At 46.8% G+C, this 13,147-nt stretch overlaps 1 protein-coding gene across 1 annotated transcript; it reads left to right on the forward strand.

Moving 5' to 3' along the window:
- The first annotated feature begins 5,904 nt into the window (after positions 1 to 5,904).
- On the forward strand, positions 5,905 to 12,218 carry LOC146658293 (uncharacterized). Its single transcript, XM_085426682.1, has 4 exons — positions 5,905 to 6,078; positions 7,464 to 7,846; positions 8,486 to 8,683; positions 10,167 to 12,218. Exons 2-4 carry the CDS (start codon positions 7,520 to 7,522, stop codon positions 10,395 to 10,397), a joined length of 756 nt encoding a protein of 251 aa, XP_085282808.1. The 5' UTR covers positions 5,905 to 6,078; positions 7,464 to 7,519; the 3' UTR covers positions 10,398 to 12,218.
- The last annotated feature ends 929 nt before the right edge of the window (positions 12,219 to 13,147 follow it).

Genomic DNA, 13,147 nt, shown 5'->3' on the forward strand with positions numbered 1-13,147 from the left:
GTGCCAGTTAAAAGACGAGTTGCGGCATTTTGCACCCTCTGTAGATGACTAATATATAATGCACTGACCCCTATATAAAGTGCATTACAGTAATCCAGCCGAGTGCTAACAAAGGCGTGGATCACTGTCTCAAAGTGCTGCCGTGAAAGAATTGGCTTTATTTTTGCCAGCTGCCTGAGGTGAAAGAAGCTAGATTTTACCACGGCCTTAATTTGATTATCAAACTTTAGATCACAGTCCACTTTGACCCCCGGGTTTGTGACAGTTGGCTTAACATACTGTGCCAGGGAATCTACATACACATTGGGGGTCTCAGTGGGGCTACCAAAAACCATCACCTCTGTCTTTTTATCATTGAATTTTAAAAAGTTAACAGACATCCAAGCCTTAATGTCATCGAGACACTGAAGTAATGGCTGTGTAAGGTATCTGCCTTTTTTCTTTAGAGGGACATAGATCTGACAGTCATCAGCATAAAAGTGGAAAGCAATGCCGTGCTTTCTCAGTACAGAACCAAGAGGAAGCAGATATAAAGAGAAGAGGAGGGGGCCTAGAACTGAGCCCTGTGGGACACCACACAAGAGGGGAGCGGAGGACGACGCATAGTCACCAAGGCTGACACAAAAAGTTCGCCCCGTCAAGTAGGACCTGAACCACTCCAGTGCTGTGCCCCTAATGCCCACCCAGTGCTCCAAACGAGAGAATAAAATGGCATGATCCACGGTATCAAACGCAGCTGTCAAATCTAAAAGCACAAGAACAACACAGTCCCCAGCATCAGTCGCTAAAAATATGTCATTAAAAACTTTTAAAAGGGCTGATTCAGTGCTATGAAAGGGTTTAAAACCAGATTGGAAAACCTCTAAAACATTTTGCTTTTCCAGGAAGGCCATTATTTTGTTGTAAACTACCTTTTCAAGAATTTTGGAAAGAAAAGGTAGTTTGGAGATAGGCCTGTAATTTGCAAGAACCATAGGATCAAGAGCAGGTTTTTTAATCAGGGGTTTGACTACTGCATGTTTAAAATCTTTAGGGACGACACCTGACATCAGACTATGGTTTACCAGCTCAAGCACCAAAGGACCAACTGTAGGTAACACCTCTTTTAAAAGTCGAGGAGGGACAGCATCATTTGGAGACCCTGCAGGCTTAAGATGACCAACAGTCTCCTTTAAAAAGGATAGAGTCACAGGCTCAAACCTGTCAAAGACAGCAGAGCAGGAAACAGAGACTGAGAGGTCGTGAGCATGAGGAGAGATTTGAGCCCTTGTGGAGGAGACCTTCTCGATAAAAAAGTGTAAAAAATTTTCACAGGCTTCTGATGAGGGCTCAATACAGTCAGTATATGGTGCATTAAGAACAGAGTTAATAGTTTTAAATAAAACACGTGGGTTGTGGCAGTTTGACAAAATAATGTCAGATAAGTGTTTTCTTTTGGCATCTTTTACAGTTCTTTGATATCGACGCCAACAGTCCTTCAGCATCTGGAATGACACTTGTAGTTTGTCCTTTTTCCACTTGCGCTCAGCTCGACGGCAGTCGCGTCTGACAGCTCGGGTCAAGTCGTTCAGCCAGGGCTCAGATTTAGTTTTAGGCAGTCTGGATTTTAATGGAGCCACAGTGTCCAAAGCAGTCCGACAGGTAGAATAAAACCATGAGCTCAGTTCCTCAGTCTGGCTTCATAAAAAATCCGGGATCTTACAGATCTGGTCAAAGACTGTTGAAAAGTGTTCAGCAGTGGAGGAGTTAAAAACACGACAGCGCTGAGCAGCAGCGCGAGTTTTAACTGAGGCACAGGCAAGAGGAACTTCAAACATCACAGGACTGTGGTCAGAAAACACAGCATCACAAATCTCTATGTTAAAAACAGAAAAACCATGAGATAAAACAAGATCAAGCGTGTGTCCATGTTCATGTGTGGGACCTGTCACACATTGCACCAGATTAAACGAATCAATAAGGTTTAAAAAGCCCTTCGCCATGGGCATGTCAGGACAACACACGTGAATATTAAAATCCCCAGCAATAAGAACACGATCATATTTTGGCATGAATTCAGCCAAGAAGTCAGCAAAGTCACTCACAAAGTCCTTATTGTATTTTGGAGGCCGGTAAACCACCGCACACAACACTGTGTGAGAGCAGCCCAGCTCAAACACAGACAGTTCAAAGCTGGTGAATGACGGGGTTGATAGCTGCTTACATTTAAAATGACTTTTAAAGATCGTAGCTATTCCTCCTCCTCGGCCCAACATACGTGGGGAATTAAAATAGCAGCAATCGCCGGGTAGAAGATCCGAGAAGATGCTGCACTCACCGGCGCTCAGCCACGTCTCGCACACACAAAGAAAATCCAGTCCTCGGGATGTGAAAAAATCCTTCAGGATAAACGTTTTGTTCGCTAGGGACCTAGCATTTACCAGGCCAATCCTGGCGGTAAGCAGCGGATCCCCGTCGCTAGCCGTCCTAGAAGCCCGACACAGAGGCCGCAGGTTCCGCAGATTCACACCACGTCGGCGGGGGCGAGGAGAGCAGGGTTTTCGGGACATCCCATCTAGGCCGATGACAGGTACCAGCCAGGCACAGACAGGTTCCAACGATCGCCGAGAGAAACAGAAGTTTGGCACCACTCCTTGTTTTCTGGACAAGGGCTTAAGAGAATACCTTAAAGAAGCTTTCAGCTTCACCAGGAAGCCAGCCCTTCGACCCCGGCGACGGCACTTTTGCCGGAGTGGTGGATCTGGAACACGGCACAGGTGAGCCGGGATCTCCGATATTAGCGGGGGCAAAGTTTTATGTTCAGCTTGGTTCCACTTTGCCCAGCCTTTGACAGAAGGTCGGAGATCCAGTAGGGTTAGGCGATCATACACCAAGAGAGAGTTGGCATTTATTACAATAGTCAATAAAATCAAAACAAACAAACATAACACTGGCAGTGATAGACGGCAAGCCACACGCACCGGCGCCATCTTGGCTACCTGGATTAGTAAGATGAATATGAAAGTGTCTCACCTCCAGCAGCCTGCTGAGGTGATGCTCAGACAGGACCTTCACCTCTCCTCCATTCATCTTCTTTTCTTGTTCTCACCTTAAGCTTGCTCTTGTCTGTCGTTGCAGCAGGGACGATGCTGTGGACAAAACAGCAGCATCAGGTGGCTGCGTCGGTTACCATGGTAGCGACCTGCTGAGCAATGACAGACTGAGGACAGTGACATCACAGTGACACCTGATGGCAAAACAGAGAATTACACACCTCTCACTGTCTCCTTATGTGGACGCCTCTCAGACATACACGCATCCTCATTTTAGTTCAGTAGAGAAAAAACCTCTAAAGCTGATTTTTCCTGATGTTTCACACATTTTATGAAACATCCTGAAGTTCTCAAATTTTCATACCCACCAAAATCAAAACAATGGAAAAGTCGTGAATTGCAAATGAAAAGTTTGTGGAGATGAGAGTGGACTCCTTCAACCTTCTAAATGATAACAGTTAAATCTTCATCAGATGATAGTTGATGGTTTCCAGCTTTAAGGAAAGGTGAACACGTGCAGCGATGTGGGTCCGTGTTCTTAGCCCGGCTACGGGAAGAGACGAGCTGAGACTCGGGGAGCAGGACATGTGGGGGTGGATCCTCACTTTTAACCCTTTCTGAACTTTGAGATCAGTGATTGTATCGCCTTCTAACAGGAGTCAGTTATACTGCTGATACTGTGTACTAAGTACTGGGCAAAAGGCTTAACCTTAAACTCATTTCTTTATATTTTGCCAGACTTCCTGTATTTTTTGAAGTGCTCTTGAGCAATCGTTTTCTACATAAAAGAAAAACAAAATTTCTAACAGATAAACAGTATCTGAAAATCTGTTCCTTTAGAGACGGGAACAAATCCTCAAAGACGCGACACATGGATTTTTATTAGAGCGGTTAGAACATGCTGTAGGTATTACAGGTACTGCACTGCAGTGGTTTGTATCATATCTATCTAATAGACTCCAGTTTGTGCATGTAAATGGAGAGTCCTCTTCACACACTGAGGTTAATTATGGAGTTCCACAGGGTTCAGTGCTAGGACCAATTCTGTTTACATTATACATGCTTCCCTTAGGCAGCATCATTAGAAGACATAGCATACATTTACACTGCTATGCAGATGACACCCAGCTCTATCTGTCCATGAAGCCAGATAACACACACCAATGAGTTAAACTGCAGGAATGTCTTAAAGACATAAAGACCTGGATGGCTGCTAACTTCCATCCATCCCTTCTCTTCCTCTTATCCAGTTCAGGGTTTCTGTGGGACTGGGGCTTATCCCAGCTGCCATAGGGTGACAGCGATACCATGGACAGGTTGGGGCTGCTAATTTCCTGCTTCTAATTTCCAGTCTCAGATAAAAGTGAGACTGGAAATGGCCACCCCTTCCTGATCCTCTGCCACAGGTTTTTTTCCTGGGAAGTTTTGAATTGAAGTGAAGTAAACTCAGTTGAATGGATGGATGGATTTTGTACTGGTATCCTCTTTTGATCTTCACAGGAGCTCACTGAGGTGTTTTTGATGTGCGGTTGCCCACCTTCACTGTCTGCTTTTCAGGAAGCCAGTTGCAGGTTGCAGTGTCCACGCCTAGAAACATCAGCTTTTCCACACTCTGCTATGGGATGATTGTGTTAAAAGCTCAGCTCAAGCCTTTCTCTCCAGCTGTTGACAGCTGGAGAGCCCCGCCCGGTGGCAGTGGAACTGTTTGTGCCTGGGTGGTGTTGTAACCTCAAACCGTAGAAAGAAGTTGTTCAGCTCATCTGGTAGAGAGCTGTTGTCCCGGCTCATCATCGGGGGAGGGGGCTTGTAGTCAGCGATGTGTTGAAAGCCCTGCCACAGACACTGTGGATCCTTGCTACACATGAAGTGAGTGTTCAGTTTCAGTCTCTTCGCTTCTCTGATCCCCTGTGACGGGTTCTTCCTTCCTATAAGCTGCAGGATCCACAGATTTAATAGCTTTGCTTCGAGCTCTCAGAAACGCTCGCTGGAGTCTGTCCCAGCTACCATCGGACGAGAGGGGGGCCCGGGAGGAGCTGGGGGACATCCTGGACAGGTCGGGTCTGGACAGGCTAACACACAGAGACCGACAACCATTCGCACTCACACCGTTCATTAACCCAACCCCACTACTTCCATTTGAGAGGAAGCCCAAGTACCTGGAGCGAACCCACACATGAGCAAGCAGGTGACAGTGGGAAGGAAAAACTTTCTGCTGTCTGCTGCCTCAGCTCGCAGCTGCTGCCTGGTGGGGTTCAGGGGAGGAAGACGGGACAAAGACAGACTGTGGAAGAGAGCCAGATAATGATTCAGTGCAGAGAGGTGCATAAACACATAGTGAGTGAAGAAGAAACACCCAGTGCATCATGGGAATCCCCAGCAGCCTTGGATCAGGATTCTGATCTCCTGAGCTGAGGAATCACAGACTTTTGTTTTTAACAGGACATGATGACTGACTGAAGAATGCTGCACACTGATTGGCTAAAGATGTGTCAGTCACATGATGACAGCACTGTCTTTGGGTTCTTTTTACAATTATACTCGTGCATTTTTAATGATGTTTGAGTCTGGGCACAGGTACAGAAGCTTTATCCGGAAACTGTTGGTTCAACTGTGCAAAAGTCTATGCCAACAGTGTTAGATTGTGTGTGTGTGTGTGTGTGTGTGTGTGTGTGTGTGTGTGTGTGTGTGTGTGTGTGTGTGTGTGTGTGTGTGAGGCCCACTGATGAAGAGCGTCCTCTGAGTTCAGCTGAATGGAGTTTAACAATGCAGGAATGTGTGTGTATGTGTGTGAGGCGGGGGATTTGGACGACTCTCTTTGGTTTCCATAGAAACATGATGTAAGGGCGAGGGGGCGGGGTTCTTCTCCTTTCATTGTGTGAGTATGTGTATGTCCTTTTGTGCTTGCTTTAAAGTTTGTGTGGACTGGCTGGTAGAGAGACCTCACTCGATGGAGGAGTAAGACGAAGAACCCAGCAGCAGAGCGGCGTGACGACTGACGGGGTCGAAGACAGGAAGCTGGAAGTTGGAGGAAGTCTGTAATGTAGAGGTGAGGGAACAGGAGCTTTTGTTCTTCGGGGAGTGTGTGTGTGTGTGTGTGTGTGGCCCCTTCGTGACGTTTTCAGAGTCCAGATTGAACCACCTCTGACTTCTCTGATTTTCTCTGCCGCTTTATTGTGGGCTGCCGCAGTTCCCCCGACAGCCTCTGGGTGGAGCTGCAGCCTGGGGCAGATGAACGCAGTGACACTGCTCATTAATGCATTCGTGTGTGTGGCTGTCTTTGTGTTGTAAATGCGATTAGACACTGGCAGCTCTGCTCCTGTTGTTGTTGACCTACTTCTGTAGCTTCACTTTAACCTGAAATCGTCTCCGAGGGCGCACTCGGCTAACTTTACTGTTTCTGCTTCATGTGGAGCGCACACAACCCAACTGCTCAGCTTCATTCTCATTTGCAGGCAACATTTTAAAGATAAATCAGAGTTTAAACACTGCTGCAAACAACACACACACACAAACCTTCATATATACAAATCTACATTTGCTTAAACTATTCTGATTCTGATCTCACGAAGGGGGCCGGTTTTAAACCAAGACATACTATTGCTGAAAGCTGGGGTATAAAAATCACACCGGAAGTGGACTGAAGATCAGAGGAACTGTCCACGTCATGGTCAGCATGTACGAGGAGGTCAGAAGAGGTGCAACAGTGAGAGTCTGCAGCCTTGTGTGAAACATGGCGGAGTCTCCATCGTGGTTCCAGATGCATGTCAGCCAAAGGTGATGGAGATCTTCAAACACACTGCCAGTGCAGTGAAAGCATCCTGAATAGAAACATACGGTGGATCAGCCTCCGCAGAGCCCGGACCTCAACATTGCTGAAGCATCGATTCGCTTCTGCCAAGAGGAGTGGTCAAACATCCAAAGCATCGGGTCAGGCTGAAGCTTGCTGAGGGACGTTGAACCAAATGTTAGTGGGGTGTGTTCTTCACTCTGTGTGGATTGCAGAGAAAGTACAATTTTTAAAAAATTAGTATTTCTGTACAATCACTCCACCCTGGTAAAAACAAACATTTCAAAGGAGTGATTAAAAGCCCCAAATCACCCTGACGGTGGTGCTGATAATGAGCGGATGGAAACGTCTGAGCATCACCTTCATGTCATTAGAGAACCTGTGCTGCCTTCCAGGTGTTTGGGTTGTTAACTGTTAGTGTCCGAAAACATGAGGGTGATGGTATATGTTTCACACTGTTTGATGCGAGGGGTGGAGGGGTAGGTGGAGATGGAGGTAAGGATTAATTCACACAGTAAAAAAGGCTGCAGGCCAACTCTGACCTCGTGGGGCTCAAACGGACGTTTTAGCCTTTAAGTCTGAAAAAATGAAATGCAGTATACAGAATACTACAGAGTACTATCTGTCACTTCCTCTGTGTCCAGGTTCACCGCGACAGCCTGAGGAGAACTCCTCCCTCAGCACCTCCCACACCTCCATCATGACGGACAGCCAACACCCAGGCGTGCCTTCCCCCTCGCTCTCTTCAAATGTTCACCACAACGGCAGGATTGGGGGGGCGGTGTCAAAAAGTCCCATGACCCCTGATCAAAATGGTAGTCTGGATCCAGGACCAGAATCCCACAATCCCAGTAAAGTCAGCAGCAGGACGCTGACCTCCACCTCACCCCTGAGGACCCTCAGGACTCTCCGAGGCCTTGTGAGTCCAGCCGGTCCCAGTCCTGAAGGCGGCACCGCCAGACCTCGGGGACAGAGCCTTAGCTCTGCACTCAGCTCCAGAATGAGAATCACGACCCCCAGAAGTAAGGTAACTCTCACCTGCAGTGAAAGACACACCTGAGCTGGTCCCACAAGTCCAGGAGAGACAGGAGCTCCCAGGTGGAGCCAAATCTGAAGGGAGGTGTTGATCAGTCTTTGGGTAGCTTTGATCAGACAGAGGTCTGATGAGACGAGTTAGAACCTAAAAATCTGGATGGACCACATGTGTGGTCAGAGTTACCTCATGTGATTTTTAATAACAGCCTGAATAATTAAAGAGAGGTCACAGATTCAGGGGAGACCCCGATGAATGGATCAAACAGCCTTTTAGCTGTAGCTTATAAAGAATCATCACCTGTCTGAGGTGAAGCTCTGCACCTGGATGAACTCCAATCAAAGACATCTACAGACAGTCAGAAGCAATAGGCTGACATAAGCTGCCTCAGACTCTGTTCTCAGTGTGGTGCAGACTCTTCTGGTCTGTAGTATTTGACAAACATTGGTGTGAAACTGCAGATCAAAGTGAAAACTCAACATGCAGTAAAGAGTTTTGGTGATTTTGGAAAGAGCGGAGAGGACAGATGGTGACATCGTGGTGTTCAGATGCTGTCACATTAAGTGTGTTGGAACTCAAATCTTTAACTCAGACTCCTGTTAACCACTTGTAACACCTGTGTTGTTGGTGCAGCGTAGGAGCAGCCAGCAGGGGGAGCCAGAGGCCCTGTTGGACCTGATCCTGGAGTCTCAGTGTCAGAGGCTGGACGACCAGAGAGCCAGCGTCAGCCTGCTGCCCGATCCGGGACCAGCTGCTCTTTGTGGGGCCTGCAGTCCAGATCAACCCCCTGTGCCCAGCCTGGACTTTTACTACATGCTCATACACTACCAGGTCTGTATCTTTACTGGGTTAACTGTTAGCTAAAGATTGGACACACTGGTGTGGTTGGTTGGTGTGGTTTTTACAACACCGGGAGTATCAATGCTCCTGACCAATCAGATTCTTGTGATGTCAGACAGAAATATTAGAAATGCTTTCTTACCTCTAATTTTGAAAACAGAGACCTCCCTAAGTTAGTATTGTTCTTGACTAAATCAAAGAGAAAAGGTAAATAATAAAGCCTTTGGTTACTTTTGGTTTAGGGTTAGCAGCAACATGTTAGCAACAGATCCTTTGAGTCCTGTAAGCTGCGAGCTGAGGCCTCCTAGACTGGATTTGCTTAGTCTGGGAGATCACACAGATCCCTGATTGAAGGCCAAGTCCGCCCTCAAACTTCATGTGCTCTAAAACATTTCTGAACCTGTTTAGCAGCGTGGCTTATCTTGTTGAAGGGCCACAACCATCAGGGAGCACCATTTCTCTGAAAGGGTGGACACGGCCTGTAACAGTGCTTAGGTAGGCCTGTCACAGTAACATCCACGTGGATGCAGGACACAACTTTTCCCAGCTGAACATCACCCAAAACATCGTGCCGCCTCCTCGGCTCATCTTCTTCCAATCTGGCCTTGTGCTTCCAGGTGTTCCCCAGGTAAGCAGTACACATGCATCTGGGCATCCACATGATGTGTATGCTGACACCTTTCTATCAGAATGGGCCACCCGGTCCAGCCGTCAGTGAACCTGGTTGGTTCTTTGATAGGTTACTGAGCCCTGCAGACCAACCAAAGGGCTGCAGCTTTGGAGACACTCTGACCCAAACTGTCAGACACATTCAAATCCTCTTGTGCATTTTTCTTGCTTTTAACATCACGTCTGAGGACAAAATGTACACCTGCTCCCTGATATATACCACCCACTAACAGGTGGTATGACTGTATTCACTTCACCTGTCAGTGGTCAGAATGGCCCTGTTTGAAGTATCCGACCATTTTCACTCCAGTTCACTCTGATCTATGAGCAATATGATAGTGCAGCTCCTGCATGTGTACGAATGAACAACAAGAAAAATTCGTTTGTACCTCACTATCTGTACACATTGTTTTAACATTAATCAGTAAAGGTGCTGTGGGCAGGACTTGATTTTAGCATTTTCAGTCAAATCTACACTTTACCTGAAGGATGAAAGAGAAGCTTATCAGAACAGATGATGATGCTATGGGGATAAAAAGATTTTATCCATGTTTGTTGTGTTACATTAGCTACCAGACGGGTTATGACCCACGTGAGCTTCTGTCTGTGTCTGCATTTGGGTCCACTCCCACTTACTGACCTCCAGACCCCATGACAAGATGGCTCTCTGTAAGGTGCAAACAAGTACTTTCTGTCAATATGTCACAACAGTGCGGCTGCTCAGGGATGGTCCTGGATCAACACTGATCTCGTCATCAGGAACAGGATAGTGTAGAACAGCCCTCACCTGTCTCTCTGTCTGCAGTCTGACAGGATGGAGGACCAGAGGTGTTCCCTCCCAGACCTGGATGACGTGCTCACTCCGGTTCCTGACGGTCAGGAGAACTTCTTCTCTTTGGTCCAGAGAGTCCAGTCCAGGAGGATGAATGAGCAGCGAGCTTCACTGCTGCTGAGGAACAGTGAGGAGGACCCGGACGCACAATCTGCTAGCTCCTCCCTCCATCATCATCATCATCATCATCATCATCATCACTGATGAAGCCCCAAGTCTGATCGGGTGGAGCGACTGAATTCTAGTTCCCTTTAAGGAGTAGCATTTGTTGTTGAGTGTGGCTCTGGCTCCTCAGACTGAAACCAGGACCGCAGTGATCCTGGACTTGGGGCCATGAGGGTTTTCGTCTGCATGTAGGACAAACTGCTGTCAGAAATAATCTTAATTTTTACTAACACACCTGTAACACATGTCACATGACCAGGAATCACAGGTTGGTTTCTGTACGGAAGAAGAAAAAAATGCTTGGATGGACTCTGAGGTTTGATTTGATGTTTGGAAGTTTGTTTTAATCAAACTTAGGGCTGCAAGCACTTCTGTGTGGATGGGTAAGTGGGGCTATGTGGGTGGGGCAAACCCATATTTATCTCACACAGCGCCCGCAGCATATTTGCCCTTCAAGGCTAGTGGGGATGCCGGTGTGGGCTTTCCCACAGGAAACCCACGTTAGTGGCCAAGAGAGGCATGTTTGGTGGGGCAAGCTGAGGTTTGACTGCATTAGAAGGTGAACGTGGGCATCCCTGTGATGCTGGGGTAGGGAAGGTGTAGTAGGGCGTGAGGCGTGGGTGTGAGGTGTGAGGCGTGAGGCGTAGGTGTGGGTGTAAGGTCCTTGGTCTGAGGGGTGGGTGTGGGTCTGAGGTGTGAAGCACATGTGTCAGTGTGAGGGGCAAATGTAGTGATGGTTAACAAGTTAACGAGAAGTGGTCGAGGTTGAAGAGACTGCTGAAACCCTTGGGGGCGCAGGACACAACTCATTAAGTCACATGACTGGGGGGGGGATGCAAAGCATTCTGGTAGATGTAGTGAAGTTTAGTAACCCATACTTTCAGCTTTAAAAGGACACAGCCTTAATGAGGTCATCATATCCATCAGCTGTTGCTCCTCCCACCACAATGCCGTACAGGAAACAGCTGTTTACTTCCTGTTTGTTCTGTGGTCCCTAACCCAAACTAACGAGGTGACTGAATGCAGACCAACTGACGATGCACTCACTGACCGCATGATAAACACTCTGCATGTAAACGTCACCCTGGACCTGTGAACCTGTGACCTGATCTGTGTCCTGTTTCACCTGTACTCACCTGATTCTGTAGTAACTGCAGAAATGTGACCTTTAACCTCGTGGTGCTGATTTAAATAATCTCTCTAACAAACATCTCAGCTTGTATTTCACTGTCAAACTTTATTCAAACATGCAGCTCACAGACGTGATGTCAGGCTCTCCCACCTGACATGTTTACCAATCACAGGTGTCCGTCTGGAGCTGAAGCCTCTCTGTGACCTCTGACCTCTGTAAGCTGGAAAAGTCTGATCGTAAAGAGAAATGTCACTTCCTGTGTTGGAGGCTTGAATAAAGTTTCATCAGGCTTGATCCTATTTGTCCTCCTCCTTGTTGCCTGGTAACACCTTTCTCACCCTCCCAGTCCCAAAAGCGACGATGGTTCAAATCTGACCAGAGATTTCACATTTCAGTCAGCTGACTGCAGACAAACGAAGCCGCCTCCTGTTGCTGTCTGCAGGCGACCTTTGATCAGGACCACACATGTCCCGATCCAGAATAATTGGATTTGTTCGGAGTGGTGTGACAGCGACGTAGATTTCAATTCAATTGTATTTACACAGCGCCAAATCCCCTTAAGGTGCTTTATATTGCACAGTAGATCGTACAATAATACACACAGAGAAAAACCCAACAATCATATGACCCCCTATGAGCAGCACTTTGGCAACAGTGGGAAGGAAAAACTCCCTTTTAACAGGAAGAAACCTCCGACAGAACCAGGCTCAGGGAGGGGCGGGGCCATCTGCTGTGATTGGTTGGGGTGAGAGAAGGAAGACGGGATAAAGACATGCTGTGGAAGAGAGACAGAGGTTAATAACAGATATGATTCAATGCAGAGAGGTCTGTTAACACATAGTGAGTGAGAAAGGTGACTGGAAAGGAAACACCCAATGCATCATGGGAATCCCCCAGCAGCCTACACCTATTGCAGCATAACTAAGGGAGGATTCAGGGTCACCTGGTCCAGCCCTAACTATATGCTTTAGCAAAAAGGAAAGTTTGAAGCCTAATCTTGAAAGTAGAGATAGTGTCTGTCTCCTGAATCCAAACTGGAAGCTGGTTCCACAGAAGAGGGGCCTGAAAACTGAAGGCTCTGCCTCCCATTCTACTTTTAAATACTCTAGGAACAACAAGTAGGCCTGCAGAGCGAGAGCGAAGTGCTCTAATAGGGTGATATGGTACTACAAGGTCATTAAGATAAGATGGGGCCTGATTATTTAGTATTATTTAGGCCTTAGTTTTCACCAGAGCTACAGTATCCAGAGTCGTACGTAGTGAAGAGGTAAAATTATTAACAAGATGTAGATCTGGACACCGTGATCATGAAACTCGCAGCTGCTGACAGCCTGAGACAGCCGACGCTATCGTCAAAGACTAATAATATAAAAATAATAATAATAAAACAAACACACTGTTGTGTCCTTTGAGCTTTTTAAAAGATGTTTTGATAAATGCGTTGTTTTAGTAACTCTGAAATAAACTGGTTGTTCCAGCACAGCTTCATCACAACATAAGTGCATTGGTTGTTGTTTTTTTCTCTGCAGCTTATTTTAAGACTTTGATCAGCTCCAAGAGTTGAAACAACAAATGTGTTTCATGCTGAAATAAACTTACTCACAGCCTGCTGCAAACTCAATATTCCAGCCTGGATGAATATCGGATCGGTCCATCT

The sequence above is a fragment of the Rhamphochromis longiceps genome, linkage group LG12 (genome assembly GCF_057381845.1).
Source record: "Rhamphochromis longiceps isolate RC_006_pf linkage group LG12, R_longiceps_female_GT1.1, whole genome shotgun sequence".
NCBI lineage: Eukaryota > Metazoa > Chordata > Actinopteri > Cichliformes > Cichlidae > Rhamphochromis > Rhamphochromis longiceps.

Excerpts from the sequence above, each read along its gene's own strand:
- LOC146658293 (XM_085426682.1), top strand. The coding sequence starts at position 7,520 with ATGACGGACAGCCAACACCCAGGCGTGCCTTCCCCCTCGCTCTCTTCA. Across the intron at positions 7,847-8,485 it reads TCACGACCCCCAGAAGTAAG|CGTAGGAGCAGCCAGCAGGG; the intron begins GTAACTCTCACC and ends TTGTTGGTGCAG. Across the intron at positions 8,684-10,166 it reads ACATGCTCATACACTACCAG|TCTGACAGGATGGAGGACCA; the intron begins GTCTGTATCTTT and ends CTCTGTCTGCAG.